The sequence below is a fragment of the Lacerta agilis genome, chromosome 4 (genome assembly GCF_009819535.1).
Source record: "Lacerta agilis isolate rLacAgi1 chromosome 4, rLacAgi1.pri, whole genome shotgun sequence".
Classification (NCBI taxonomy): Eukaryota; Metazoa; Chordata; class Lepidosauria; order Squamata; family Lacertidae; genus Lacerta; species Lacerta agilis.
In genome coordinates this window covers 35,849,638-35,877,138 of record NC_046315.1, presented here as the reverse complement: position 1 = coordinate 35,877,138, position 27,501 = coordinate 35,849,638, and the positions used below count along the sequence as shown (strand labels likewise).

Here is a 27,501-nt window from a genome sequence, read left to right as displayed (position 1 = left end):
CAGGTTTGCGATTGAAACTTGTGGGTTTTAACTATTTCTCATGGTAACTGTTCTAACACAGAACAGGAACCCCAGCCAGTTTGTCTTATAAAATATTTGCCATTACCTTGGACATGATGCTCAGGTAGGACGATTCATTGGCACTCTTCAAGAAGGGAGAAGAAGGTAAGGGTGATGTTGTCCTGTTGTCACCTAAATGTTTATTTGTTCTCATCCCTCTGGGGGTAAAGAATCCCATAGCATTTTGACCTAGATCACTGAACTCAGAAAAGTCAGAATCTCCAGTTGGCATCTGCAAGTGATTTCTGAATCTCGTTTCGGGAGTCATCTGAGAATCTTCAAAGACAGAATCTTCCTCAGATACCTGAAGCTTTTCTAGTTCTTTATTGATTTTCTGAACATCGGCTACAGTTGTGACAGTGGCAGGATCACTGTCTGGCTTGGAATATTCTGCACACAGGTTAAGAATGGTCTCCAGCCGCTGACGCTCCTAATATTTGAAAGAAGCAATGAAAACCATTAAAGGCGAGGGCTAGGATACATGCAGAAATTAATATTACCATCAAACTGAATGAAAAAGGGTATTTAAAAACTGGCACATTGATCCTGAATCCTATATCCTGGAATGTAGGCATCATGGATTTCAATCTAACATTCTTCTAATTAGCAAGCAATGCATGCATACTTTATAAATTTAAGCAAGCAACATGCAAAAGTCATGCAAGGCATAAACTTTTAGTAAATTATGAACACTCACAGAAAATAATGGACTTCAGAAGGGCTTCTAAATGAACATTCGTGGTAATGCAAACGTTAGGATCTAAACAGACTATGAAGAATTAAGACTACATCAACATCAGTGATTGCTGAATCTCCTCTTGAGAAATTCTGCAAACCACACTTCATGCTTACATTTCAACATATGAGTACTCTGTGCTTGTGCAGTTCATGTAACTGCAAGGCTGACGGTTTGGCAGAATTACACCACCATAGGCTTGAGAAAGCTGTCACCAACACATAGCTTTACATGCCTTCAGGTACAGTATAAAGTCAGTTTTAAAGATGGTTCTTCAGGATGCAAGTTAAACATGTTACAGTAGCCTTAACCTTGCATTCAAAAACACTGTACATGACCACTAGGGCAACTAGAGCCTCAGCTGCCAGCTACCTAGTTTTCACAGTGTTAAGAAGTGCTCCTTTAACCTTAACCTTACCTGAGTACTCAACTTCAATCTGTCTGCAAATTGAACATAAGAATAGACACAAAAAATAAGATCCAGTCCAAGCCTATGATTGTAAGGCCTGCTGAGTCCAAGGGAGCTTACTCCTAAGTAAATGTGCACAGGATTGCAATGTTACAGCACAATCTGATGCATGTCTATATAGGAACGAGCCTCATGGAATTTATTCCAGGATAAGCGTGTCTGCACCTCCTGGATGTTTTGCAAGTGGGTGATATACAGATAGTTTTAAAAATAAACAAAAATGCTTAACAATGTTATAGAAAGGACTCATTCCTTCCCCCTTTTATAAATCTTGGGGGAAAGGCAAGTGGCGTTTGTGAAATCAAGATTTTCTGCATATCCATGAAAAACATGCAAGTATATGAAAAAAGAGCCCGATGCTATCCCGAAAAAGATAAGATTATGAGAAAATTCTGTACTTGCTTCTGAATTCTACCTTCTAATCATGGAGAAAATATCAGTAGCTAGTCAAATGCATTCTTGAATGATCTTGTAACCTGACTTCCCCTCTTCTCCTCTCTCAAGACAATAAACTGAAAAGACAAAATGACAACAAAATCCTTGCACCTCAAAACTCCTTTGCTCCCTCCATGCATTTTCTCCACAAGCCTCCAGCTCCCTCTTCATTTGCTTATCCCGTATTTTCTCTCTTCCTCTTAAACCCGTATTCTTTGAGTAGCCAACCCATTTCTGAAAGCACCGTCTAACTGCTGGCCAGGAACATTTATCCATCCCTTGATGCTGCAACAGGCTACTGTGCTGGCACTTTTGCTACACCTTCACGGCAACGGTTGGGACAAACAAAACTCCACCCCCACACAGAGCGACAGGATGTGTCTGTTCTGGCGTCTCTCCTCACCCACTCTTTGGAAGACAGGGCATATCAAGTGGAAGTCTGTGTGGCTGCCGTTCACCTTAGCTTTTCTCAAATGCAACGGGGTGAGTTTTGCTCTCAACCCAGAACTGACAACACCAAACTTTAGGGTAAACGTGTGTTTTTTATATATATCTAAAAATGCAGAGAAAAATCTCGAGGATATCACCGTTTTAAGAACTGATTCCCAACCACTGAGAATGCAGAGGAAAGCTTCTGAATGCAACTGCTGATACTTCAAACACACAACTCAAGATGTGGATTTTAAATCTGGAAAAGCTGAAAACAGGCAGGTTCAGTGAGAGATCGCAAACCCCTAAATGCCTATATTTGCAAGAAAGAACGCCTCTATGCCTAAATAACAAACATAGCTTCCTTTCGCTACAGACGTAATAGGAGACTATGTTGCTTCATTTCTATTTTGACTTGCACAACGTGGTATGAGAGAGCTTATGCACAGGAAGTTCTGTCGGCTGCTATTCTGTGCTGTCTGTTCACATCATTCTATTGGCTGCCAGCTAGTCGTGGTTTCATTGCACCTGCATTCTGTTCATGCCATAAATTTAATTTCTTTTTGCAACTCGGGAAAACAGAGAGGCAACTGGGAGATGCACAGGAATTAACAGCGCACACGTAGTCACAAGTTTCTTTTTATTACCACAGCATATTTCACAAAATATGACACTCATTGCGTTATAGACAACTGCCTATTCTACGGGGAATCAAAGGGCACAACCCACCATGAAATTAGGTAGAGCAGGAAAAAAACACAATGAGATTATTAGAGAGGGTGGTATTCAACTAAGCATAACTCAGTGTAGGTCCATTAAAATGAATTAATATGACTAAACGAGGTTCATTAATTTAAACAGATCTAAGCTGAGTAAAATGCAGTTGAATACCACCCAAGATGTTAAAGTGTCTCAGTAGGGTCCAAGTACTTCCCATTAGACTGTGAAACTTTATGCACACTGTATTTTCTGCGATTGAGCTACCTTCAGTTGAGGAAAGGGGTTCCGGTCCTATGGTTTGGCACTGTTAGTCCAGTGTTCTGTGCCCTTGGTTCTAGCAACTCCTCTGCCTCATAGTTCAACAATAGGGTCACAACCACCTTCCCCCCCCAAAAAAGACATTTGTGGTGAAATCTATGGTTCTGCTAAGGTGAATTTAAAGAAATCAGCCCTGAGTGCTCACTGGAAGGACAGATCCTGAAGTTGATGCTCCAGTACTTTGGCCACCTCATGAGAAGAGAAGACTCCCTGGAAAAGACCCTGATGTTGGGAAAGATGGAGGGCACAAGGAGAAGGGGACGACAGAGGGTGAGATGGATGGGCAGTGTTCTCAAAGCTACTAACATGAGTTTGGCCAAACTGTGGGAGGCAGTGAAGGATAGGCGTGCCTGGCGTGCTCTGGTACATGGGGTCACGAAGAGTCGGACACGACTGAACGACTAAACAACAACAAGGTGGAACAGAGTGCAAAGCAAACTTGCATATTTCCAGCCCTTACAAGTTCCATCTGTTCCATTTGTACTGCTGCTCTCTTACATTCTATGGTGTTACATAGATTCAATATGTTATTGCAAATGTAAATTGGAGCTTCCCTACCTCCTGAGTTTTCTAGTCTACAGGTAAGAGATGGAGCAAGTGTAATGATATGTGAACTGGGAATCTTTGTGTCAAATCTCACCTCGGGCATGAACTCACTTGCTGCCCTTAAGGTGTCACTACTTCTCAACCTCAACCCGCAATATGAAATATGGGGATAGAAAGATCAACCAGGCTTTTGGCACATTCATAATTCAGCATTTCAATATATGGATTTAATTTAAGAGTAATAATAATAATAATAATAATAATAATAATAATAATAATAATAATACCCCACCCAACTGTCGGGTTTCCCCAGCCACTCTGGCTGGCTCCCAACAGAATATGAATAATAAAAACAATAAAACATCACACATTAAAAACTTCCCCCAAACAAGGCTGCCTTCAGATGTCTTCTAAAAGTTAGATTCCTAAAGTTATTTCCTTGACATCTGATGGGAGGGCGTTCCACAGGGCAGGCGCCACTACTGAGAAGGCCCTCTTTCTGGTTCCCTGTAACCTCACTTCTCGCAGTGAGGGAACTGCCAGAAGGCCCTCTGAGCTGGACCTCAGTGTCCAGGCTGAGCGATGTGGGTGGAGACGCTCCTCCTATACTGGGCCCAGGCCGTTTAGGTAATGTGTCATTGTTTTGCCTACTATATTCCACCACTATCACCCCAAAAGGTAGCAAATTCCACATCTGCTATGTGAAATGGCAATAAGATTTTAATTTATAAATAATAATAATAATTATTATTATTATTATTATTATTCACACTAGCAGCACAAACAATGGCCCCTGAGACCATCCTGAGTAGCACAATAATAAGAAGAGTAATGTTATCAATGTCTCCTTGAGAAGCACTGGCTTTGACCTATGAAGACTTCAGTGGCTCAGCCCCCTAAGGAAACTCTCTTCCCACATGACCCTTAGGTCATCAGCATCCTCTTCGGAGTACCCTCTCTGGCAGTAAGGTGGCAACAAGAGAACCTTTTCAATTGTAGGTCCCTGACTATGAAGTGCTCTCCCCAGAAAAAAACCACCAGGTGGCAGCATTGCTTCCTTTTTTAGGACTAGGGAGCTTCCTAACCAGCTTTTCAACTGAGCATTCATGCTAACGCGTTCATACAAAAGTTACTGATCATTCATCCCAGTGCAAAGGTATCTGGGAGGCACTGGGAAACAACAGCTGTTAACCTCCACTTTCCGTTGCAATTTTCTGTCACTTTTCTTACTGGACCTTTTGCAAGCAGGAAAAGTGATAAACTACACTAGAAAAGAGCAAAATAAGAACCCCACTTTGCATGAAGAAACAGTCTCACCAGCAGCCAAGACTTTTATCTACTCCCAGGGATTGGATTTAATTTTTTTCTCTGGCTGCTTGGTGGTGGTTGCTTTAACAGTGATCCTTCTGATGTTCTTGGGGAATGAGGCCTTTTACCTGTTTGTGTGTGACCACTTACATCGTGGTGTGTGTCCTATATTTTTCTCTTTTTTTATATTGTTGCAAGTAGCCCTGAGATCTTTGTGGTGCAAGGAGATGAGCAAACATTACTATTCTCTTTGCTTTGCTTCAGGGGTCTAATCAAGTTGTAGCACGGATCAGAACATACTCCTTATATAAAATGAATAAATTAATATTAACTCTATATCTTCCAACTCTATGATTCTGTGATAGGGCGGTGAATCTTTTTCAGCCCTAAGGTCATACTGACGGCCACATGCCTCTCTGTGGGCCACATGAACACAGCACATGTACACACACAGCACACTCACCAAACATGCAGGAACACAACACCCCTTCATTCACACATGCAGATGCATATACACATAATCAGCATTTCCAACCCTTCCCACTCCAATGCTTGGGGAGCGTGCCTTTTACTCTGCACAGAAAGCTACATGCAACATGAAATGAACATGTCCACACATCCTCCAGGCAGAGGGCTTTATCTCTCCTCTCAGTGCTGTGGTACTGAGCACTGAGGTCCTTCTGGCTACTCTTTAGAGAAGATCTATGTCCTCATCTTAGTGCTGCAGTGGATTTCCTCTCCAGATCTCCAGGATCCAGATTGCTCTCTAGACATCAGACAGAGAACTTCATATTCTGATCACTTGGAGTGGAATGAAGATATGCCCTTTTTATTTGCTTTTTAAAAAAATATATAGACATTTTAATTAAATTTTGTGTTTTACAATACTCATTTAAGCATCCTTAAAATATCAATGACTTCCCTTCTTCTCTCCCCATGGTTCATTAATACCATAAATCCCTGCACAAACTAAACCATTCAGTATTCCATTACAGTCAAACCTTGGCTCCCGAATGCTTCCGTTTTGGAACGTTTTGGCATCTGAACGCCAAAAACCTGGAAGTAAATGTTCTGGTTTTCAACCATTTTATGGAAGTTGAACGTCTGACACAGCTTCCACTTGAGTGCAGAAGGCTCTTGCAACCAATCGGAAGCCTGTGCCTCGCTTGTCAAACATTTCGGAAGCCAAACTGAGGTCTGACTGTATTACATCCATCAAAACTTATTTACACTGTTGAATTTATCTTAACGCTGCCAACATTTTCAAGTATACAGTGGACGCTCGGGTTGCGGATGTAATCTGTGACGGAGGCACATCCGCAACCCACAGTGTTCATATCCCACAGCGCCACGTCTGCGCACACGCGTGATGTAATTCGGTACTTCTGTGCTTCTGCACATGCACAAAGCGCCGAAACCTGGACGTAACCCATTCCGGTACTTAAAGACGTAACCCGCAGCGATAGTAACATGAGGTATGACTGTACCCAATTTCCCCCCATATATTCAATAAACATTTTCCAAACTTCTCTAAACGTACGTTCTTCTTGTTCTCTTATTGTATGTGTTAAGTCTGCAAGCCGCGCATATTCTATCAACTTAAGTTGCCATTCTTCTTTGGTTGGGGCCTTGTTCATTTTCCATTTGGGGGCTAACAAAACAAGGGCCGCAGTAGTGGCATACATAAATAACATTTTTTGCTGATTTCAACAACTGAAACCAACCCTATGTGTGCTTTTGTGTATCTATTAGAGAATTTTTAATTAAGTAGCACCATCTAGAGGCAAAACTGTGCACTTCCTTAAATTGCAGACTGGTTTTACTCAGCTTGGACACCAGAGGCAGAGCTGTCCATTTCTCTTCAGCAGTCTATTCCCTAACTTCAACATGTCAGCAGCCTGAGCCATGAAAGCAAGACAGAATAATAGAATCAGACAATTATAGAGTTGAAAGGCACCATGAGGGTCATCTAGTCCAACTCCCCTGCAATGCAGGAATCTTTTTGCCTGACGTGGGGTTCGAACCCGTGACCCTGATTTTCAGAGTCTCTTGCTTTACCAGCTGAGCTATCCCACAGTCCAATGCTTGAACACAGAGAAGCAAAGGCTAACCAACTAGGCCAAAACATTTGGCCACGTGTCGCTGAAAGATCCCAGAAGATTCAGCACTGCCTCTTGTCAGACACACAGAAGAACAATGTTACTAAAAATATGCTGATTTGTTAAAGGGGTCAATATCATGATCGAGCATCATGTTCTGATTTTGACTACTGTTCCTGAATTGATGTGCCAACAAGGAACTAGTCATGCTATGGAAACGGAAGGAACTTCGGCTTTTATGAGTTAAATCTATGTTTTATGTCTGCTTGGTAAACAAAGGATCTATGCACAATTCCGAAAGCTGGAATTCTCCCTGCTTGCTAGTCATTTATCTTCCACATTGGAAGTGGAACTCACAGGGACCTAGCACTGCATTGGGGGCAAGCTAGATCAGGAATATAGTGCAGGAGAAAGAATCAAACAATTCCTCCTCTGGTGCTGTACCCCCCCCCCCAAAAAGCTACCAACCCCACACTGTCACTATCAAATAAGCAGCCCTGAATTGTATCCACACATTGGACATTTTATGTTCTTGCAGAGAAATCCTATACTGTACATGCCAACTCGGAATTGCTTCAATGGGGCTTACTCCCACATAAGTTGGACCTAAGATTATAGCTTCAAAATGAGACACTAATATTGCATATTATTTCATTGTTTTCCATGAAGAGGCAGGGAATCCTCCATGGCATGGTTACAAGATTCCTGGAAATGTAACATCCCTACTTGTGTGTTTGAAATGATTTTCCAAGAAAACAGAACAAATTATTGTGCTCTGAGAATAATTAATGCTGAACACTTTTTTTAAAAAAAAAAAGTAAGGAGAAGAAGATGCTAAAACTAGTTTCTTATTTATCCACTGGAAATGGATCTAGGTTGTTCTTTGCTTGATTCTCCACACACAGGGCAGAAACGCAGAGCGAGTCTGGCATCACAGCTTGCCCTGTAACTAAGCACAACACCAAGAGGCTCCTTTGAAAGATAGTACAATTACAGCTGCAGAACAGCTGACCTTTTGGAAGAAAAAAAAGCATTAAGCCCAGGATGGAAGGGGTCTGCCTGACAAATACACGCTTCCTTCCAGAGCTGTTATTGTTGGTTCTTAACGCCCTTCCCCTTCAACGTTTTGAACACAAAGTCCCCAATCCCAGCCCTCTGAGCGGCCAACTTGAAAGACAATTACCCTTCTAGAATGCTAAAAATGGAAAATTAAATTAAGTGGGAGGAAATTCCTTCATATGTAAACACCGAGGCTCTTTCATGTGTTACAAACCGGCAGGCCTACATCCTATTACAGGATGAAAGCTGTTAAAAGGGAGAAGAAAGTGCTGCTGTAAGGGAAACAACAGCCAAACAAAATCAGAAACAAATATTTTGTCATCTTTATGATGAGTACTATTCCTCGAGCTTTCACAAGGGTATAATTACTGATTCCTCCAAATCTCCCATTAAGAGATTTCCCTTTTTAGCTCTGTATACCCACATCAGCACTGAAGTATCCTCTATCATGTGGGACCACAGGGCACCTGGTATGACTCTCTAATGTCCCACTATGTCTCTGAAACATGTTTCTCTGCACATTCTATCCTTCAAGCATAACGCACTAGGAACAGGAACCACCAGAATACTTGCTGAATGTTGCAAACCAATGGCAAGAGTCTTAGAGCCAGTGCAGAATGCACACACATTGTTAGATTTCTTATCACTTATGGGTGCATGGGCTTGAGGACTTGCATGTATGAATTCCGCTGTTATTTGAGGTACTCTGTTTTCTATGGAATGGCTCATTCACACTTTCAAGTCACCACCTGCAAGTCATGCAGTGATGAACTGTGATGTGTGAACTCTCCCCGAAATGTTAATCCTGTGCTAACTCACCATTTTTTAAAGCTGTCTGGCACAAGCTATGATACCCCGCCAAATGGAAATATGCTCCGACTGAACAATCTATTTATTTATTTTCTTGCATTTACATTCAGCCTTTCTTCTGATATGGAACCTGAGGCAGTGTACATTTGGTTCCTAGGTAGCCACCCATCCAGACCTGTTTAGCTTCAGCAGGTAAAAGGTAAAAGACCCCTAGATGGCTAAGTCCAGTCAAAGGCGACTATGGCGTAGCGGCGCTCATCTCGTTTCAGGCTGAGGGAGCCGGCGTTTGTCCACAGGCAACTTTCCTGGTCATGTGGGCCAGCATGACTAAGCCGCTTCTGGCGCAACAGAACACCATGACATAAGCTAGAGCGCAAGGAAATGCAGTTTACCTTCCTGCCACAGTGGTACCTATTTATTTATTTACTTGCACCGGTGTGTTTTGGCAGGAGCTGGGTCAGAGCACATTGTGGGGATTCGAACCATCAACCTTCTGATCGGCAAGCCCAAGAGGCTCAGTGGTTTAGACCACGGTGCCACCCGCAAGGTGGTGCCATCACATGCCGTCAGAACATACTCTGGTCTGCATGCTGTCCCAGTTTGCTCCCTTCAACAAAATGCATACAAGAATGCCTCCAAACAGCTTAGGCTGGAGACATGAGTTACTTACCCAACCACCACAAAACAATGACATCAACTTTTTTTCTTTAAGTGCTGTATCCTTGCAGCCTATAATTTGTGGCTTTTAAGTATATGGTCATTTTGGCAGAACACGCAGGATGAATGGCTGCAATCCCTATCAATTTCCTACATCATACATATGATTTCATTAGACCGCCCAGATTTCAAGGCAGGACACTACATGGCCAATTGACTTCAGAGGTTGACAGAGTAAACACAGTTTCAGCCATGTACAAGGTCAAACACCCAAATCTGAAAACACAACAGTGTGTGAGCGTGCGCGCGCACACACACGCACACGCACACACACACACTTACACTTAATAATTTTAACTTGGGCAAAGTTAGGCTTTGAAGCAGAATGCCTTGTTAAAAATTAACCAGAAAGTATCATTACCAGTCGCTCCATCTCCTGCTCTTTCAGCCTTTCTTCCCTCTGCCTCCGGTGGTAGTCCATGAGGTCATCCCTTCCGGAAACAGAACTAATGCTATTCTTTCGCTCCCGGATGGAAGGGGTCTGCCTGAGGCTTTCCAGCTCCGTTTCCTCGAACTCCATGGAACTGCTGGAAACTTTCCTTCTGATAGGGAACGCTCTCTCGGGATCCACGGAAGCGAAAGAATTGCTTGGGCTCATCCCTGAGAGTCCAACTCTGTCAAAGTCGTCAGGCATGTATGGGGAAGAAGCAGCCAGGATCATTTTCCGAGCTATGCGGGGGCTGGCAGGAACACTGAGAGTTGAATTCACATAGGAATTGGTTTCAGATGCATAGTTCGTATGCGGGGAAACCCCTGAGGTGTAGGAAGAAAAGTTAAGGTAATTGTCAGCATCCAGTATACTCTGAGGTAGAAGATCTTTTTCCACAATCTTTTTTCTTTTGGTGTTCCCAAGGGAGCTCCTTGGGGGTAAACTTAGCGGCACCAGCTGGCTTTCTGATGATTTGTAAAGCCTGGGTAAAGAACGGCTGTAAACTCCCATATGGCTCAGGGAGCCTCCAGAATACTTCCTGGTTCTAGACCCCAACATGTCCACGGTTGGGTCCTTCTGTTTAGCTGGTCTGGTCTGAAGTGAAAGGATATCTTGAATATTCATCCTCCTGCCTTGTTTTGGGCTGGAGGGCATACTAGCAGCTCCCGAGCATCCGTGTGGTGAAAGGATTATCTCACTCCCTGAGCTTCCATTCCACATGGCAAGAAGAGACGCAGAGTTTTTCCGCCCATCCAGCACTCCTGGGAAGTAGACGTTATCGTAAGATTTATTCTTCTGGCTATACTTTGAGTAGGGAAACTTATCCAGATGTCCGAACTGTTTCTCATTTTCTCTGGGAACGTAAATATCAAAGTCTCTCTTCCCTAGGCTGTACCCACTTAAGGATGGAGACGTGCCTGAAATGGAGCCCAGATGCTTCCCAGAGATGTTCTTTTCTGAAAGGTAAGAGCTCTCACAAGCCAATGGCTTGCTTCCTTGGAGTTTGGAAGCAGACGACATACTCTTAACACTAGATGCAGGGCTGGATTTGGGTGGCAGCGGCTGTGAGAGTGTTAAGTAAGAACCAGCACAATCACCGTTTGCCTTGAACTTCAGACTCTGTGAATTCTTTTTCTGGTTAAGTCTGTCCATTATATCCTGGAGATCATTTTCAAGTGAATTCATCACTCCCTCCTTCCCTAAATTGGGATTTTGTAATTCCATCTGGTTTTGCACGTGACCGTACCCTTCCATCATTTTACTGGCATCTAGAGGAAGGCAGAGGGAGAAAGAGAAGGAAAAGAAAAAAAGTTTCAGCAAGTGAATTATTTGGCATTAAACCTGCAATCAGATTACAATTCATGTGCAGAAACTCATATCACATGAAATCCATAATGCCTTTCTAGTAAATATGGTCATATAATCCAATAATGATTGTTACTTTCAGAGAATATGTTTCAAAGCACTTAATAAAAATTCGGGGAGGTTTCAAATAACCATCTTGTAAGAAAAATCAAGGTGGAGAAAGCCCCTTCCGCCCATAGAAAGGAGGGGGGGTTGCAGGCATCACGAGCCCTTCACGTGCACAGGGGATAGTTTCATCCCCTGACACCATTGGCTGAGCCCTGGGTGCGGTGCCTGGCTGGCTGACCAACCGGTGCGGCCCACAGGCGTGGCTGGTTGCATTTAAACAAGCGCGCAGCCAGGGCTCAGCCTCTTGCTTCCTGCTGCCAGCTGACACATTTTTCCTGCCCACCCTCCCTTTAGGCAGGGTTTCTTCCTGACCTTGCTATGGACCACGGTTGGTCGCTGTTGAGGGGCCTGGTAGGAATTTTCCCACTTGGCAAATTGGCTATGGCCTAGTGGTTTTTGCCTACCTCGTAGCAATTCGTCACAACTTTGGTCTTGGCGGTTAGGCATTGGATTATCTCGGGAAGGCTGAAGGTGGGGGGGAGGGTTGGGCCATCACCTCCCCCAAATGCTGAAGGGTACTTCGTTAAATGAGTCCGGGGGGCGTGTCCCTGTCCAAAGCTGTGGTAGGTGAGGGCCAAAGGCACGCCCCATATCGGTGACCACAGGGTGAGTCCCTAGCTGATGTGCAGCAGCAGGGCTCTCCCATTGGTGGTTAACCCTTCCCAGACTGCCAGCACGACGTACTGGAGTCAGATATAGTCGGTTAGTTCCAATGCCTAAGCCAATACCACTCAACATCCGTAACCAATAAAGTTGTGGCCTTTTCATGCCCATTAACCTTACTTGTTGAGTCCTGTGTCTTTATTTCACCACGGGAGGGGTCGGGATATTGACATGCAAGAGGGTTATCTCAATGTGGTGGAAGCAATAACTACACCAGACCTGCCCAGCATGTGTTTCTACCAAATCAGCAATGTACAATGACCCACCAGGGACACAATAACCTGTTTTAGCTGTCTGTCTAAAAGGGTAAAAGGGCTGGATGGTTAAATACCTGACTGTCTTCTATAATGGGTGGTATGTTTCATTAGGCTTTGCTGGGTCTCAGGTACCATTGGCCTGTCTAAATCTTCCAGATTACCCAGAGTTTCTTTGGTGATCAGACCACATTATTAAATTTATTACATTCATATCCCACCTTTCCTCCAAAAAGCAAAAGGGAGTGTACATGGGTTCTCCCGGTTTCCATTTTATCCTCACAACCCCCCCCCCCCACAAAAAAGTAGGTCAGATTGAGAAAAAGTGACTGGTCCAGCAAGCTTCCTGGCCAAGGTGGGATTTGAACCCTTGTCTTCTAGGTTCTAGTCCAACACTCTAATCACTTTATACCATCCCCTAATGAGGTCTCCCATCTTGCCAAGATAGTGGAATTATATAGGATTACTGGCAAGGGTCACAGTAGCATGATTCACAATCTATGCTGTTCCTTTTCCAAAGCTCTCTTGATTTAGCTGGCAGTTTTAGTAAGCTGGTAAACTGAACAAAAACTCATGTTTCAGAATATGAATACAGTTCCAATCAAAATACTATCATGGAGGAGTATTTTATTTTGCACCTGCCAAGAAACACAATCCAACCCGAAGTCTCAAAGTTTCTCATACTTAATGGGATGTCATTTCTGATAAATGGTACAACAGGAACTATGTAGTGCAATCCTGCCTTTATCAGGGATGGCACAGCTAGTTCTCGAAAAACACAGAATTTGTTACACCTGAGAAGGGTTAGAATCCCAGACAATTCTAGGAGACACATTAGGCGAAGACTAAGATCCTAAGTACACTTACCGTACCTGGGCAGGAGTCTCATGTCTAGAATCCTGATGGAAGCCATGAGATTAGTTTTAAAATATAGGTCTCTTTCAAACTAAATCCACACAGGGATTGAATTCCCCTCCCTCTCTTCCCCCATTGCACCACACCCAAATCTGCTTTGGGGTGTGTGTGGAAAAACCCAGAGCAGATTTTAAGGGACACATCTTGGTTTTAAATGTGCTGTGTGAGGAGGCGGCAGGCTTAGATTAGGTGCTATGCACATTTCAGATGCATCAAAGGATTGCAGGGACAAAGAAGCATATTTATACAATTTTATATATTTTGAAAATATGTATTTTTAAAAATCCAATTCTGCAGGTCTTGGTCTCCATCAATAGCAAAAGCAGACATGTTCCTTGGTATATGAAGTTTCTGTATAAACGGAACTGAAATTTATTACTTTTTTTAACCTAATAAACCACCTAAAACTAATCTCCAGTTCGATTTGTATAAAACTGCTTTGTTTCTCTTTATTTCTGTATTCCACCTATGAAGGAACCTGTGTGTTTTGCCTAAGCATGGCCTGCAATCTTAGATGGAAGGACCCAGGTTTGCAAGTTAACAAAACACACAGCATTTCCCCCCGAAGGTTGTTGACAAAGCGTGTTCTCCCTCATAGAGAGCACGTGTTGCGGTTGGGGCCTAGCAAGACACCCTGCTAAAGTTGTGGGGAGGGATCTAATCTGTTAGCTAGAGTATTGATAGGGGCCGAGGCAGTTGTTGGGGAGATTAGTATGTTGCAAAATGTTGATGGACAGGTCAGGGGTATATATACTGGGCGTTCTTAGTAACTGCCCCTCTTTGCTGCGTGCATCGGATCTCCCATCCCCCCCCCCTTGGTATAGGCGTGCGCTTTGACCTTGCTATTGCCTGTCATGGGGTCGTCTGCTTTGACAGGGGCCTAGTAGGAATTTTCCCAATTGGCAGATTGGTTTTGGCCATTGGGCTTTCGCCTACTACGTAGCAATTAGTCACAACTGTAAGGTTGGCGGTTAGGCATTGGTTATTTAATTGAATCGCGGGAGGGGAAGTGGTTGGCCGTGCCTGCCCCTCCATTGCTGCTGCTGCGCAGGGAATTCCGTTAAAGGAATCCAGGGGCTCTCCATGCTTGTCATCCCAGGTCATGGGTTTGGGCCACGCAAGGGCCCCTGGGAGCATTAAGGGAGAGGGAGGGTCTTGGTCGCCCCGTCCCCCAAATACTCTCCCCAAAGTGTTTTCCCTCTTGCTGTCTTCCACCAAGCGGTTGGAAGTCAGCCTGTCCCCTAGATGGGACATAGTCAAACCAATGCCTAAGCAACCACTCACATGGTGTAATTTAATAAAACGGTTGTGGCCAAATTTTTATGCCATTTAACCTTAACAAAATTTCTGTGTATGGTGTGAGTTACTTGGGGGTGGACTTGAGGACCTCTACACGCAACACTGTATAATTTATCAGTGGTGAGGCAAAAGACTATCCATCTGTGACAGGGAGTCAAAGCACATGGAAAAAATTATTCATTGGCAAGTATCTTCCATTACTCCACCCAACACACACAAGAACAATTTGATTCAACTGCTAGAGTTATTATGTGCAGCTTCACATACCAGCCACCTAAGGACTGGAGCAGGATATGTTCCCCTTCTGGATGTTTAATATCCCAGCAATCCACAACCAGATGCCCATTGCCTAAGAAAGTTCCTACTGCTTCCCTTCTTGACCAACCGCAGACTTAACTTTGTCAAACATGCCAGCAAACCCATAAAGATCTGGAAAATTGCCCTGAAATGGAAAACTCTTCCCCTTAACCTCAAATGTGGTAGATGGTGAAATATATGCTCAGAAAAGCACATCATTTGTTCCAGAGCTGAACTAAGGTAGCCAAAGCAGGTTTGTGGGACAGAGATCTGGTTCCAGTTAAACGCTATGGATTTTTAAAGTTGATTTAGGAGCACAGAAAGTTAATGCAATATTTCCTATTATTTCTCCTTACCACACTGACCACATATCTACATTTATTTTTAAATTTAGACTGCATTTAAGCTGTTTCTGATATGAAGTTCCCTGCTGAAGTATGACTTCTGAGATGGTTTTATTGGCACTCCCAAAGTAGCACAGATAAAACAGTTTGTTTTCATAGGTGCAAGAAGAACCTTTTCCAGCTGAAGGTCAGCCAGAGTTGAAATTGATTAGCTTTCATTGCAGAGTGCCTGTCTCATCTGTATAGGCTGGATTTGCTAGTTAAAGCTATACGGATACATTGTCTTTTTCCTACTTGTCCGGTTTCTTAAAATAGGTAGCTAATTGGGTGAATCAGCATTATTGAACAGAAAGACTAACCAAATGAAGCTTGTTTTCCTGTAGCAGGCCACAGTTGCATACGTGAGGTTGCAATACTACTGAGGAATAAGCCCCACAGACCATACAGGACTCACTTTTGAAAAAGCATGTGCAGGTTTATTTTGTGAATTATGGTACTGAAGTAACCTGAGGAAGAAGAATAATTTATTATTTCTACCCCTCCCATCTGGCTGGTTTTCCCCAGCCACTCTGGGTGGCTCGCAAGAGAATATTAAAACATCAAACATTAAAAACTTCCCTAAACAGGGCTGCCTTCAGATGTCTTCGAAAAATCAGATAGTTGTTTATTTCCTTGACACCAGATGGGAGGGTGTTCCACAGGGCAGGTGCCACTGCTGAGAAGGCCCTGTGCCTGGTTCCCTGTAACCTCACTTCTCGCAGGGAGGGAACCACCAGAAGGCTCTCGGAGCTGGACCTCAGTGAATTATGGGGGTATGGAGACAGAATTGTACAGCAGAGTTGGGCATCAACATTTAAACAGTACCAGAACCATTAAATGACTGGGGTGGGGAACATTTTCCTCACAGAAGCATATGCCAGTGGCAGGTGGGTGTGAAGCCAAAACTGGGCTTGCCCAGAGTCTGAAGTGTACATCAATTCATTTCCAGTCACACAAAAGCACATCTCACTCATCCTCCCATTCTCTGTCTCTTTCTCTCTGACTCTCATATTCAAAAAACATGGGTGCCTTCACTGCCAAAAAAGAATCCATTCACTGCAGCGCTTCGTCCCCTGTGTTAAGTAAACATCCCTCTAAATATAAACGACACAACTCATACCTGTCCCAAGATTCTGGTAAGTGAGATTATTTCTATCTGACATCATATCATTTGCCAGAAGGAGCAGACGGTCAGGCTGAGCCATATAAATATTGACACCTGTAAATAAAACAAAAACAAAGAGTGTTACTTTAATAAACTGATCATCGTAATGGTCACAAATGCTTTGAAAACACAAACTGATTTACTTATTGAAGCATTATACCTGCCATTTGAAACTAAGCAAATCTGCAGCACAACTGATAAGCATAAAAATCCAAAAACAAGTAACAAATAAAAAATCTGAATAAGACAGAAACAGAAGCTGGGAGTGGGCCGGGGGTGGGGGGGCAGAACAGAAAGAAAGAGACCCCAAAGGAACAGCCAAATAAAGAAAAAGATTAGTTCTATGGGGTCAAAGGATAAACACACGCCCTGAATAGAGGTTGCAAAGACATTTCACTGAAATGTGTCAAAGATTTTAACATTCAAACAATGTCATTCAAAGTTCCCCACATTCATGATGATAGAAAGAGTCAATCCACATAAGTCATTCCTCTTGCATGTGACATAAATGGAGGGGGACACTGCAAATGGCATCTGTGTGCAGCGGTTCCCACAGCGAATACTGTTTGACTATACTTTGCATTGGGATGGTAGAGGGTGTTAGGGGAGGGGTATTTTCTTCACTGTGTTTTGCTGGTATACCGCACACAGGCAAGCTATTTGAGGACATGCATAAATAATATTTTGATCTCGGCAAGCAGCCTTGTGTGCAGGTTCTTAAGACATGGATGTTTGAAGAACATTCAAGAAAGATCAAAGGTGCCGCACAAATATTATTGGTATAAGAAAATGGGAACGAACTTTAATTCCAACGGCTCTGCCTTCACAAACAATCTTCCATCAAAATGAAGGCATGAGCCAAGTTGTCGAAAACACAGTGGGAGAATGATTCACTTTTGAAGCGTTTAAGGAAATAATACCAAAAGGGGAAAAAATAAAGATTTTTTTTTTAATCCAAGCTTACAGTTTCTATTGCCTTCTATGAACAAAAATAAATAAATAAACCCACAAGCGAGCAAGTAAAGGGTTTAGAAAGAAGGTAAAATAAAGCTGGTAAACAGCAAGTAACTTTCTGGATAAACCCTGAAGGTTTAACATTTGTTTTTACTTTTCAAATGTATACCTTGGATCCCGAATGCCCTGGAAGATAGGCGTTTTGGCTCCCGAATGCCGCAAACCTGGAAGTGATTGTTCCAGTTTGTGAAGATTCTTTTGGAAGCTGAATGTCTGATGGGGTTTCCTCAGCTTCCGATTGGCTGCAGCCAATCAGGAGCCGCGCTTTGCTTTCCGAACGTTTTGGAAGTCGAACGGACTTCTGGAATGGATTCCATTTGACTTCCAAGGTACGACTGTATTATGCTTGCTATAGAGAGCTGATAGGTGAGAAAAATCTGGTAGCAGGTTAATACAGGGAAGTGCCATAACTCAAGATCCCAGATTCATCAGTTTCCTTGTCTAAAACCCTGAATACCTGCTACAAGTCAGGGTAGACAATGGATTGAGCTGCATGGACTGAAATTCTAGCTCTCTATAAGGTAATATCAACTTCTTGTGTTCTTATTTAGGAATCTCAAAATGTGGCATGCAGAAATAGGGAGTTCAGGGTCTGACAAGTAAACCAATGAGGCCCAATGGAACTGTTTCCAGTATAAATTCTTCAGTGGCACGCTTTCCACCCACTCAAAAAAAGGGGGGGGGGATCACTAAGCACTAGAAATGAATGAACCCATTAAAGTCCAACATGCCTCTTCCTGCTTCTGTGCAGATTTCTAAGGGAACATGCTTAAAATACATAGGCAAACACAAAAGTAAAATTTGTTTTAAAAAAATAAAATAAAAATACATAAGGTGGCCAAAGGGCTGCAGTGTTGCCCCCCCCTTTACCTTTTTGAAAAGGTATTTCAAAATACCTTCAGCTAAGTTTTTCTTCAAGAGTTGACTCACTGAAATCAATGTATCTAACTTAGTCATGTTCATTAATTTCAATGTGTCTGCACTGAGTAATGCTGAATACCACACAGTGGCCAACATGGGGAGTGCCTTCCACCTTCCACCTCCCCAGAGTGACAGGACTTGATAATGTGTCATTGCTCTTAGGCAGAATTGTCCCCTCATCACTCCTGTGGTCTTCAAGTATCAAAGATGGCTATAATATCTCCTCTCAGTCTTCTCTTAGCCAAGCTAAACACACTCAACTCTCTCAACCGTTCCTCATAAGGCTTAGTTTCCAAACCCTTGGTCATCTTGGTCACCCTCTTCTGCACACATTCCAGCTTGTCAAAAGATTTGTGGAGCATTCTATTATCCTTTTTTGTTTCGTTTTAGCCCCTGCTGGTAACATTTTCTGTTTAAATCATTTCATGTGTTACTATTGAAACATTTTATTATGAAAAAAAATAAACAAATATTGCTGAAAACAGGCAAGATATCAAATGTTACTAATCCCTCTGTTAAAAATGCAGGATCTTATTTTGTATATCATTTACTGTTGGATATTTCTCCAAATGGAGCCCTCTAAAAATCAAATGCAGAAAACTCCATACAACGGTTTTATTATTTGTACTCTCTGCCTTTTTGTATCAATGTTTCCTTTGACTGACAAGGTTCTCTCCACAAAATACTCTTTTTTCAAAATATTTTAAAAATCGCTTCTGCACCAGTTTACCTCACAGCATTTGACAGCTTTCAACCCTAACATTTGCATCTGAGATGTAAAAGGACAATCATCATTATATTTGGACAAGTATCCTAACATGCTGAGTAAACCAAAATCATTCCGATCACATAATAAATTAACTGTGCATGAGATGCAAAAAAGAAAAAAGACGTAATCTGTCCTGTCTAAAACCCGGAAGGTAAATGTACAATGTAGAAAATCTGTGAAGTAGTTTAGCCTCACTAAGAATTTGTCTGAAAGAAAAAGCACCCACTTAGGGCACATTTCAAACTCCGGACAAGCGGCAGAAGAACTTAGCAGCCCATCAACTCACACAGGCTGGGGGCAGGCAAACTGATGCACTATTCCAGAGCAGGCTCAGGAATTGGACCCACACCAGGCCTATGCAGTCATGTGATCCTGGGCCTACACACCCTCTGTCAGGGCCACCAGCAGCAGCTGTTTCATGAATGCCAAGGACTGCCCTGGATTAATGTTAACTCCTTTATTTTGCGAAACTGATTATACAGCAGACCTAGCAAAACGCACTAATGCAGACCTTACGTGTGCTTCAGTCCTAGTTTGACTTCCCACACGGTGCCGTATAAGACACTGCCTGTCTGTTCAGGACCATATTTCACCACATCTGTGAGATGCCACCCATGACACTTCTACCTGCCGCAGCAATGCAGAATAGAGAGCACTGCACAAAAAGAGCGGCAGGCAGATGCCAGCAGGAGTGTAAAGCCAGGTCTGGATTGCAGTATCAGATCAACACTAGCTTTTTACCTGGATTTAAAATCTCATTAAAGGTTTGTTGTTGTTTAGTCATTTAGTGGTGTCCGGCTCTTCGTGACCCCGTGGACCAGAGCACGCCAGGCACTCCTGTCTTCCACTGCCTCCCACAGTTTGGTCGAACTCATGTTAGTAGCTTTGAGAACACTGTCCAACCATCTCGTCCTCTGTTGTCCCCTTCTCCTTGTGCCCTCCATCTTTCCCAACACCTGGGTCTTTTCCAGGGGGTCTTCTCTTCTCATGAGGTGGCCAAAATATTGGAGCCTCGGCTTCAGGATCTATCCTTCCAATGAGCACTCAGGGCTGATTTCCTTCAGAATGGATAGGTTTGATCTTCTTGCAGTCCATGGGACTCTCAAGAGTCTCCTCCAGCACCATAATTCAAGGTTTAAAGGTAAAGGGACCCCTGACCATTGGGTCCAGTCGTGGATGACTCTGGGGTTGCAGTGCTCATCTCGCTTTATTGGCCAGAGGAGCCGGTGTACAGCTTCTAGGTCATGTGGTCAGCATGACTACACTGCTTCTGGCGAACCAGAGCAGCGCACGGAAATGCCGTTTACCTTCCCACTGGAGCGGTACCTATTTATCTACTTGCATTTTTACATGCTTTCGAACTGCTAGGTTGGCAGGAAATTTAAGGTTTAGCTATGCTAAATTAAAGGTTTAGCTATGCTAAAAATATTTCAAACAAGTTAAATCCATATTTTCTCTCCTCAGCTTCCCCACTCTTCACACCTGTGAGTACAGTAACAACACTGAGAAAAAAAATAACATAACTCAGCCTGTTTCCTTCATGCACCGAAAGGAAAGGAATTGTTGGGAAAGAAAGGCTTTCATTAAAATACTTCTCAGACTGAGAGAAAGATAACATTGATTAATCGAAATTAAAACTTTAAAATTCACATTATTACTAGCATCATAGGATCAGAAGTTCAGTGTTGGACAAGTGGAAAGTACTTCTGTTTGTGAAAGGGGAATGCTTCCCATTGCCTGTTTCTGTCAAAGCACCCCCATAACATAATGACATTCTGTTCAGAAGATTCCCCCAACCCTGTTTCATGTTTTCAGGGTACACAGAGAAATGCGTAGAGTCTGTTAACAGAGCCCTGTTGGGCCCATGGAAAGGAATTCAGGGTCCAAGCCATTAAGTTGTACTCTTAATTCATGTATATGTACTAAAAGTGATATGTAGCTGTGAAGTTATTCTCTTTCAAGTGTAGGAGATGCAGTCAAGAGGGAATGGAGAACAAATTGGTTGGAGGAAGCAAGCAGCAACAAATCATGTTGAAGGGCCTTCTTTGCTTTTTCTCTTAGTTCTTGGACTCAAAAATTACAACAGCAAAAAAAACCTTCCTCCATGAGAAACTAAACATTTCATGACAGGGATGGTAAAGTATGACCCTCCTGGTGTTGAACAGTCCAACAACTTTTGCAGGACCAAAGGTTTTCCCTCCCTTCTTTATAAAATAGAACTTAAGGGAAATGAACTTCTCTATGAAAACAACTAATGAATTGATGCTTTTGAATTATGGTGCTGGAGGAGACTCTTGAGAGTCCCATGGACTGCAAGAAGATCAAACCTATCCATTCTCAAAGAAATCAGCCCTGAGTGCTCACTAGAAGGACAGATCCTGAAGTTGAGGCTCCAGTACTTTGGCCACCTCATGAGAAGAGAAGACTCCCTGGAAAAGACCCTGATGTTGGGAAAGATGGAGGGCACAAGGAGAAGGGGACGACAGAGGATGAGATGGTTGGACAGTGTTCTCGAAGCTACTAACATGAGTTTGGCCAAACTGCAAGAGGCAGTGAAGGATAGGCGTGCCTGGCGTGCTCTGGTCCATGGGGTCACAAAGAGTCGGACACGACTGAACAACAACAAATGAAAACAACAGTTGTGTCATTGCAGGGCTATATACTGCCCCTCCTTGAATCGTGGTGCATTTGATATTGTATTCTGCAAAACTTTTAGTTCATTATACTTCTTTTTCTTAGGAACCTTATCTTCACTTAATAAGCAAAATACGGCATATTCACACCCGGACAGCAGAAAGCCAAGTTTTATACCTTAGAAGCGAAGAACATAATAAATGCAAGTGTGATGCCAGAAAGAGCTGACGATGACAGAAAGGCCAAAAACTTCCCATATGGCACACATCTGAACATTTCACGAGTCTAATTGCAATATGAATTTCTGCCTCCCAAAATGAATTTTAGGATCACAGAAACGTCACACAAGGTTTTGATATATTTACCATCAAAATCAAATCATGCGATCAGAATGATAACGCAGAACAAAGGTCCCTTTTCTAAAGTTGTGGGGGGAAAGGTGAGAGTCCCAAATTTGCAACTAGGAAATCTGTAATCTGATTCAGGACTGCCAATTTGTGGCATCTGTTCTACAGATCACTTACTAAGAGGCTGTGTTTTGACACATTCGACAGCTACTAAGTTCTGAAATCCTGAACTAAGAGAGAATTTGGCAGCGAGAGAGTTTAAGGACACATCCAGCAATATGTATTTCGGCAAAAACAAAAAACAAAAAAACCCAACCTTGGTGATCCAGATGTTTCAGATTAACCCCTCCCCCAGAGAAGTACACTTACAACATTGTCAGAGCCATTTAAAAAGTAAAAGCAATGCATCAAATCTGTGCAGATCCTGTTTTATGCATTTCTCTCACGGCCAAACAATTTATTATTAAAACACTGGAATTTTTTTCTTAATTGTTCCAATACCGTTATTCTTTTCAAAAACATTCCAGGTGAAAATAAAACTGTTTGAGACACACAAACATGTGAAAGCTACTATTACCATTTAAGGTCTTATTCTACTTTGGAAGATGGAGGGCAGATCCTGTGGCTGAAGGGACTTTCTGAGGGAGTCTGAGGAACTGAGGCGAACAGCAGCCACATCACAGATTTCAAATGGACACATCACAGGGTCCAGGTGGCACCCTCCCAAAAGCTCTTAAAGAACTTAAATATGTAATTTCTGCTCTTTTTAAAAAACAAACAAAAATAATACACGACCCCCTGTGACTGGTCCCTAAGAGTGGCTTCTTTATCTGAGCACCAGGATGTGGTCAATGTAACACCCATTTTAAATAAGAAATTTAGAGAGGATATTCTAGGAACACTGGTGGAAAGCCCATGGTGAGAGCCAGTGTGGTGTAGTGGTTAAGAGCGGTAGACTCGTTATCTGGGGAACCGGGTTCGCGTCTCCACTCCTCCACATGCAGCTGCTGGGTGACCTTGGGCTAGTCACACTTCTTTGAAGTCTCTCAGCCCCACTCACCCCACAGAGTGTTTGTTGTGGGGGAGGAAGGGAAAGGAGAATGTTAGCCGCTTTGAGACTCAGGTAGTGAAAAGCGGGATATCAAATCCAAACTCTTCTTTTTCTTCTTCATAGAAGAAGTATTGATGAAGAGCCAGCATGGGCTCCACAAATTTGTCATTCCTAACTAACCTCTTGGAGTTAGCTTTTTCAAAGCACCGGTAAGCATGTGAATGAAGTTATCTGGACTTTCAAAAAGCACACCAAAGACTGCTATAGCAGTCATGATAAAAGGAGGCAGAAGAAGAAATGAACTGTTCTCACAATGGAAAAAATGGAGTCTCCCTAGAATCAGGATTGGGATCTGTGCTTTTTAACTGGTTCATAAAATGACCTAGTCAGAAGTAAGCTGGCTGATTATATCACATTATTTGGGGTGGTTAAAAGGGGGTTGGGTCATGGGGAGTTTCCAAAGGATGTATCCAAACTGCATTAATGGGTATGACAATGGAAAACTCAATGAAAAAAAGTGTCAAGTGATACACATTGGGGCAAAAATTTCTAACTTCACATATATGCTCTTGGGGTCTGAACTAGCAGTGACTGACCACAAATGAGATCTTACCATGGACAGTTTGACCCAATGGGTAGCTGCTATGAAAATGGAGATTTCCATGACATGGATCATTAGGAAAGGAATTGAAAATAAATACAACTGCCATTGGCATAATGCCATTATACAAATCTATGCTGTGAGAACACTTGGAATACTGCAAAGAGGGTATTGTAGAGCTGGAAAGGGGGGCAGGAAAAGGGCATCCAAAAATCCTCATCAGCACCATCACTTTTAATTTGTATACTGTCTTTCTATTTTACAATACCCAAGGCAGTTTACAAGCTGAAGAAACAAAGAATGTACACCTTATAACAATCTAATCCAATACAAAAATGTGAGAATAAAACATAACTTTAAAAGAAGCAACTTATATCAAATGAAGTAATATTCAACAATGAACAATGGCGTGCAGCAACTCAAGTAGTGAGGTGAGGTGACATTAAAAAACCTGGAGCTTTTCAATTTAGAGAAAAGGCAAGTAAGGGGGGGACATGTACAGCTATATATAATCAGGCATGGTGTAGAAAAGGTGGATAGAAAGACACTTCTCTTCTCTCACTATACTAGAAATTGGAATCATCCAATGAACCTGAATATTCATTGAGGTTGTATTTCGGTTACATTTGGGGTATATGTATTAATGAAGTAAGTTGATATTGATGTCTGTCAGACTGTTGCATGTTAAACTTTCTGGTGGGGGTTAGTGTCACAGAAGAGTTATAGAAAGAACCTGACATATAATCCACAATTTACCACTGGAAAGTACTGTGGGAAAAGACTGGCAGAGGAAGCTCTTATGACTTTTCCTTTTCCTCAGAGGAAATCATGTGGAACACTGCAAGAGCAGCATCTTTTAACAAACGGTAGATTGCTAGATAATCTACACTTTTGGTGACCACATCTATTGGGAAAATATTTTAAAGGCTATCTTCAGGATGTACATAGGTAGGACACACACGTACAGATTAGAAAGGTTTTGCTGGCTTGATACAAGAAAGGAAGGGCATTGTTGTTTTGTTTGATTTACAGTCATCATCAGATAGCTATGATGTTAAGTCTGTTTAGAAATCTACTATTAGTATTCTTGGGAGAAAAATTAGAAGTTCCACAGCTGAGGTTAGTGCTCACATTCTCCTGTTCAAGAAGCTCATAAGCCTGAAATGCAAAGTCCATACAGTCTGATATATCTTTGTTATGCTTACGCAAATAAGTTGTACTGCATTCCATGCAGATCATTGTCAAATAAGTGTGAACAGGACAATAGCCTTACAGCACAAACCAGGCAAAACCAGGACACAAAGCAGGGCCAATAGGGGATGTGGCCTGGTGAGGATTCCAAGGGCCAGATAAGAGAGACTTAGTGGCCCTGAGGTTCTCCACTCCTGGCTGCTGAGCTGGAATTCATTTGCAGACCTGACACCTATCAAATGGGGAGTGAACAAAGCCTGAGAGCAGATAGCTCCCTTCAGAAAGGAATTCTTTCTTATCCAGTGTTTATGTCAATGACTCATCTTGTTTTGAAGGTTCCTTACAAGTTGAGAGGGCTTCGTACTCATTTGTCATTTCCCCTTTTCGCATCACCTTGTTTGCAATTGACTGTCAATTGCAACAGGACACACCTATCGTTTGCATAACATCATTCACCCACTGACTATCATCTGTCTAAATCTATGCATATATGTTTATGCTAACTAAGGACAATACTTCATACATATGAGCGTGTCGCAAAGCAAATGTGCTAATCTTTCACTTGCCATAGCACCCTTTGCTGGTTTTGTAGGCAAAGCTGCAGATCTCATGGATGCATGAGGATGAATGGAAGCTTCCAACAAAAACAAAACAGGTGAATTCAAGATTGTATAAGCCAATCAACCTAGCTTTTATATTCTCATTTTGTCCTTTTTCTCCTTAGCAGGATTTTCTGAAGAACGTGGCATCTTCTGCAAGCAACGCAGATGCACTACCACTGCGGAACCTCATTTAAAAGGTTAATAATATCGGGGGAGGGGAGACTTTAAAACCATACACTCTGACCATATGGCAAGGAAACAATTTCATTTCAAGTGAAATTTAGAACAATGACATTTCAGTCAAAAAAACCTCAAACCTCAATGAGTGAACCCTGTCCCCATGCAATGAACATTATAAAAGTGTTGTTTTTGGCTTAAGGCAAACTAACTCTGGATGTTGGGAAGCAGACAGAACTGTATTGAAGCTGTCCGGAAGCAGGCTTAAGATTATTGACACCTGAAAGAACACATGAAGTACCAGAGAGTAGTATATATCACCATTCCTGTCACTGCAGGATCCTCAGAAAAGAGACAACCGGCACTCACATGCAGTTCTGTATTTACTTCACTGGCACAACAATGGATATAAAATATACAGGAGGAATAAGAGCATAACAAAATGCATTGGGGCCTTCTAATTGCTCTTGCTCTTTTAGTCCTTGTAACTACAGTGGTGCCTCGCAAGACGAAATTAATTCGTTCTGCAAGACTTTTCGTCTTGCGGAAATTTCGTCTTGTGAGGCACCGTTTCCCCTAGGAATGCATTAAAATTTAATTAATGCGTTCCTATGGGGGGGGAGTCCAGGGGCGCCGGTCGGAAGGGGCGCTGGCCGATCGCGCCCGCCATCCTGGCGGTGCGGCGCTATAGCTGTAAAGTCTTACCTTTTGGCTCCAGTTGGAAGGGGTGCCGTCCGATCGCGTCCGCCATTTTGGTTCGACTGCGCATGTCCGGACATGCACAGTCGACCCAAGATGGCGGACGCGATTGGACGGCACCCCTTCCGACCGGAGCCAAAAGGTAAGACTTTACAGCTATAGCGCCGCACCGCATTTTAAAGCTGCAGCGGGCGAACAGCAGTGCTGCTGTTCGCTCGCTGCAGCTTTAAAACGCGGCGCGGCGCGGCGTGGCTCTGGTGCCGGTCGGAAGGGGCGCCGGCCGATCACGCCCACCCACCCAAGATGGCTGGCGCGATCGGCCGGAGCCCCTTCCGACCGGCACTGGCACTGGAGCCATGCCGCCCCGCGTTTTAAGGCAGCCGCGGCGCAGTCCGGTGCTGGCTTACAGTGGTACCTTGCCAGACGAATTCGTCTTGCGAAAAACAGCCATAGGCGAATCCGTCTCACGTGTCAACTAAAAACTCGCAAAACCCTTTCGTCTTGCGGGGTACCACTGTATTTACATCTTCATCCTCATCTCTCTCTCTCTCTCTCTCTTTACTTTTGCCACCTTGTTTTAAAAACAATCCTGTTTTGAATGCTAGTATGATTATCAATTTATTCTTTCCCTACACAAAACATTCAGTAATTGGTTTTCTCTGAATAATCTGTTCAAAACACACAGTGTGATCCTACACTTTTCCCCAGAAAACCCCACTCAGTTCATCCATGTAACTGTGCATAGGACTGCAGCCTTACTTGTTTTTAACTCATAATAGTTATCTATACTTGGATCCAACTACCACCACTTCGTTTTTCTTTCCCTAATGTCATATGCTGACAATGTATTCGAGGTAACAACTAGAACGTGTTTGACTGCTTCATAGCTCCATATGGTCAAAGCATTTTA

At 42.9% G+C, this 27,501-nt stretch overlaps 1 protein-coding gene across 11 annotated transcripts in view; it reads right to left on the bottom strand.

The window, feature by feature from the left end:
* PHLDB2 (pleckstrin homology like domain family B member 2) overlaps positions 1–27,501 on the bottom strand; it is a 72,002-nt gene that overhangs the window by 38,189 nt on the left and 6,312 nt on the right. For 9 of the 11 annotated variants that reach the window (XM_033146706.1, XM_033146708.1, XM_033146709.1 and 6 more), the window contains exons 2-4: positions 16,541–16,639; positions 10,068–11,404; positions 107–490 (exon numbers count right to left, since the gene is read on the bottom strand). In XM_033146706.1, the coding sequence (XP_033002597.1) occupies positions 107–490; positions 10,068–11,404; positions 16,541–16,625 (1,806 nt within the window). In that variant the 5' untranslated portion in view covers positions 16,626–16,639. Of the gene's footprint in view, positions 1–106; positions 491–1,811; positions 2,072–10,067; positions 11,405–16,540; positions 16,640–17,386; positions 17,490–27,501 lie in introns of those variants that run through there. The other 2 variants (XM_033146707.1, XM_033146716.1) reach the window with 2 other exon arrangements.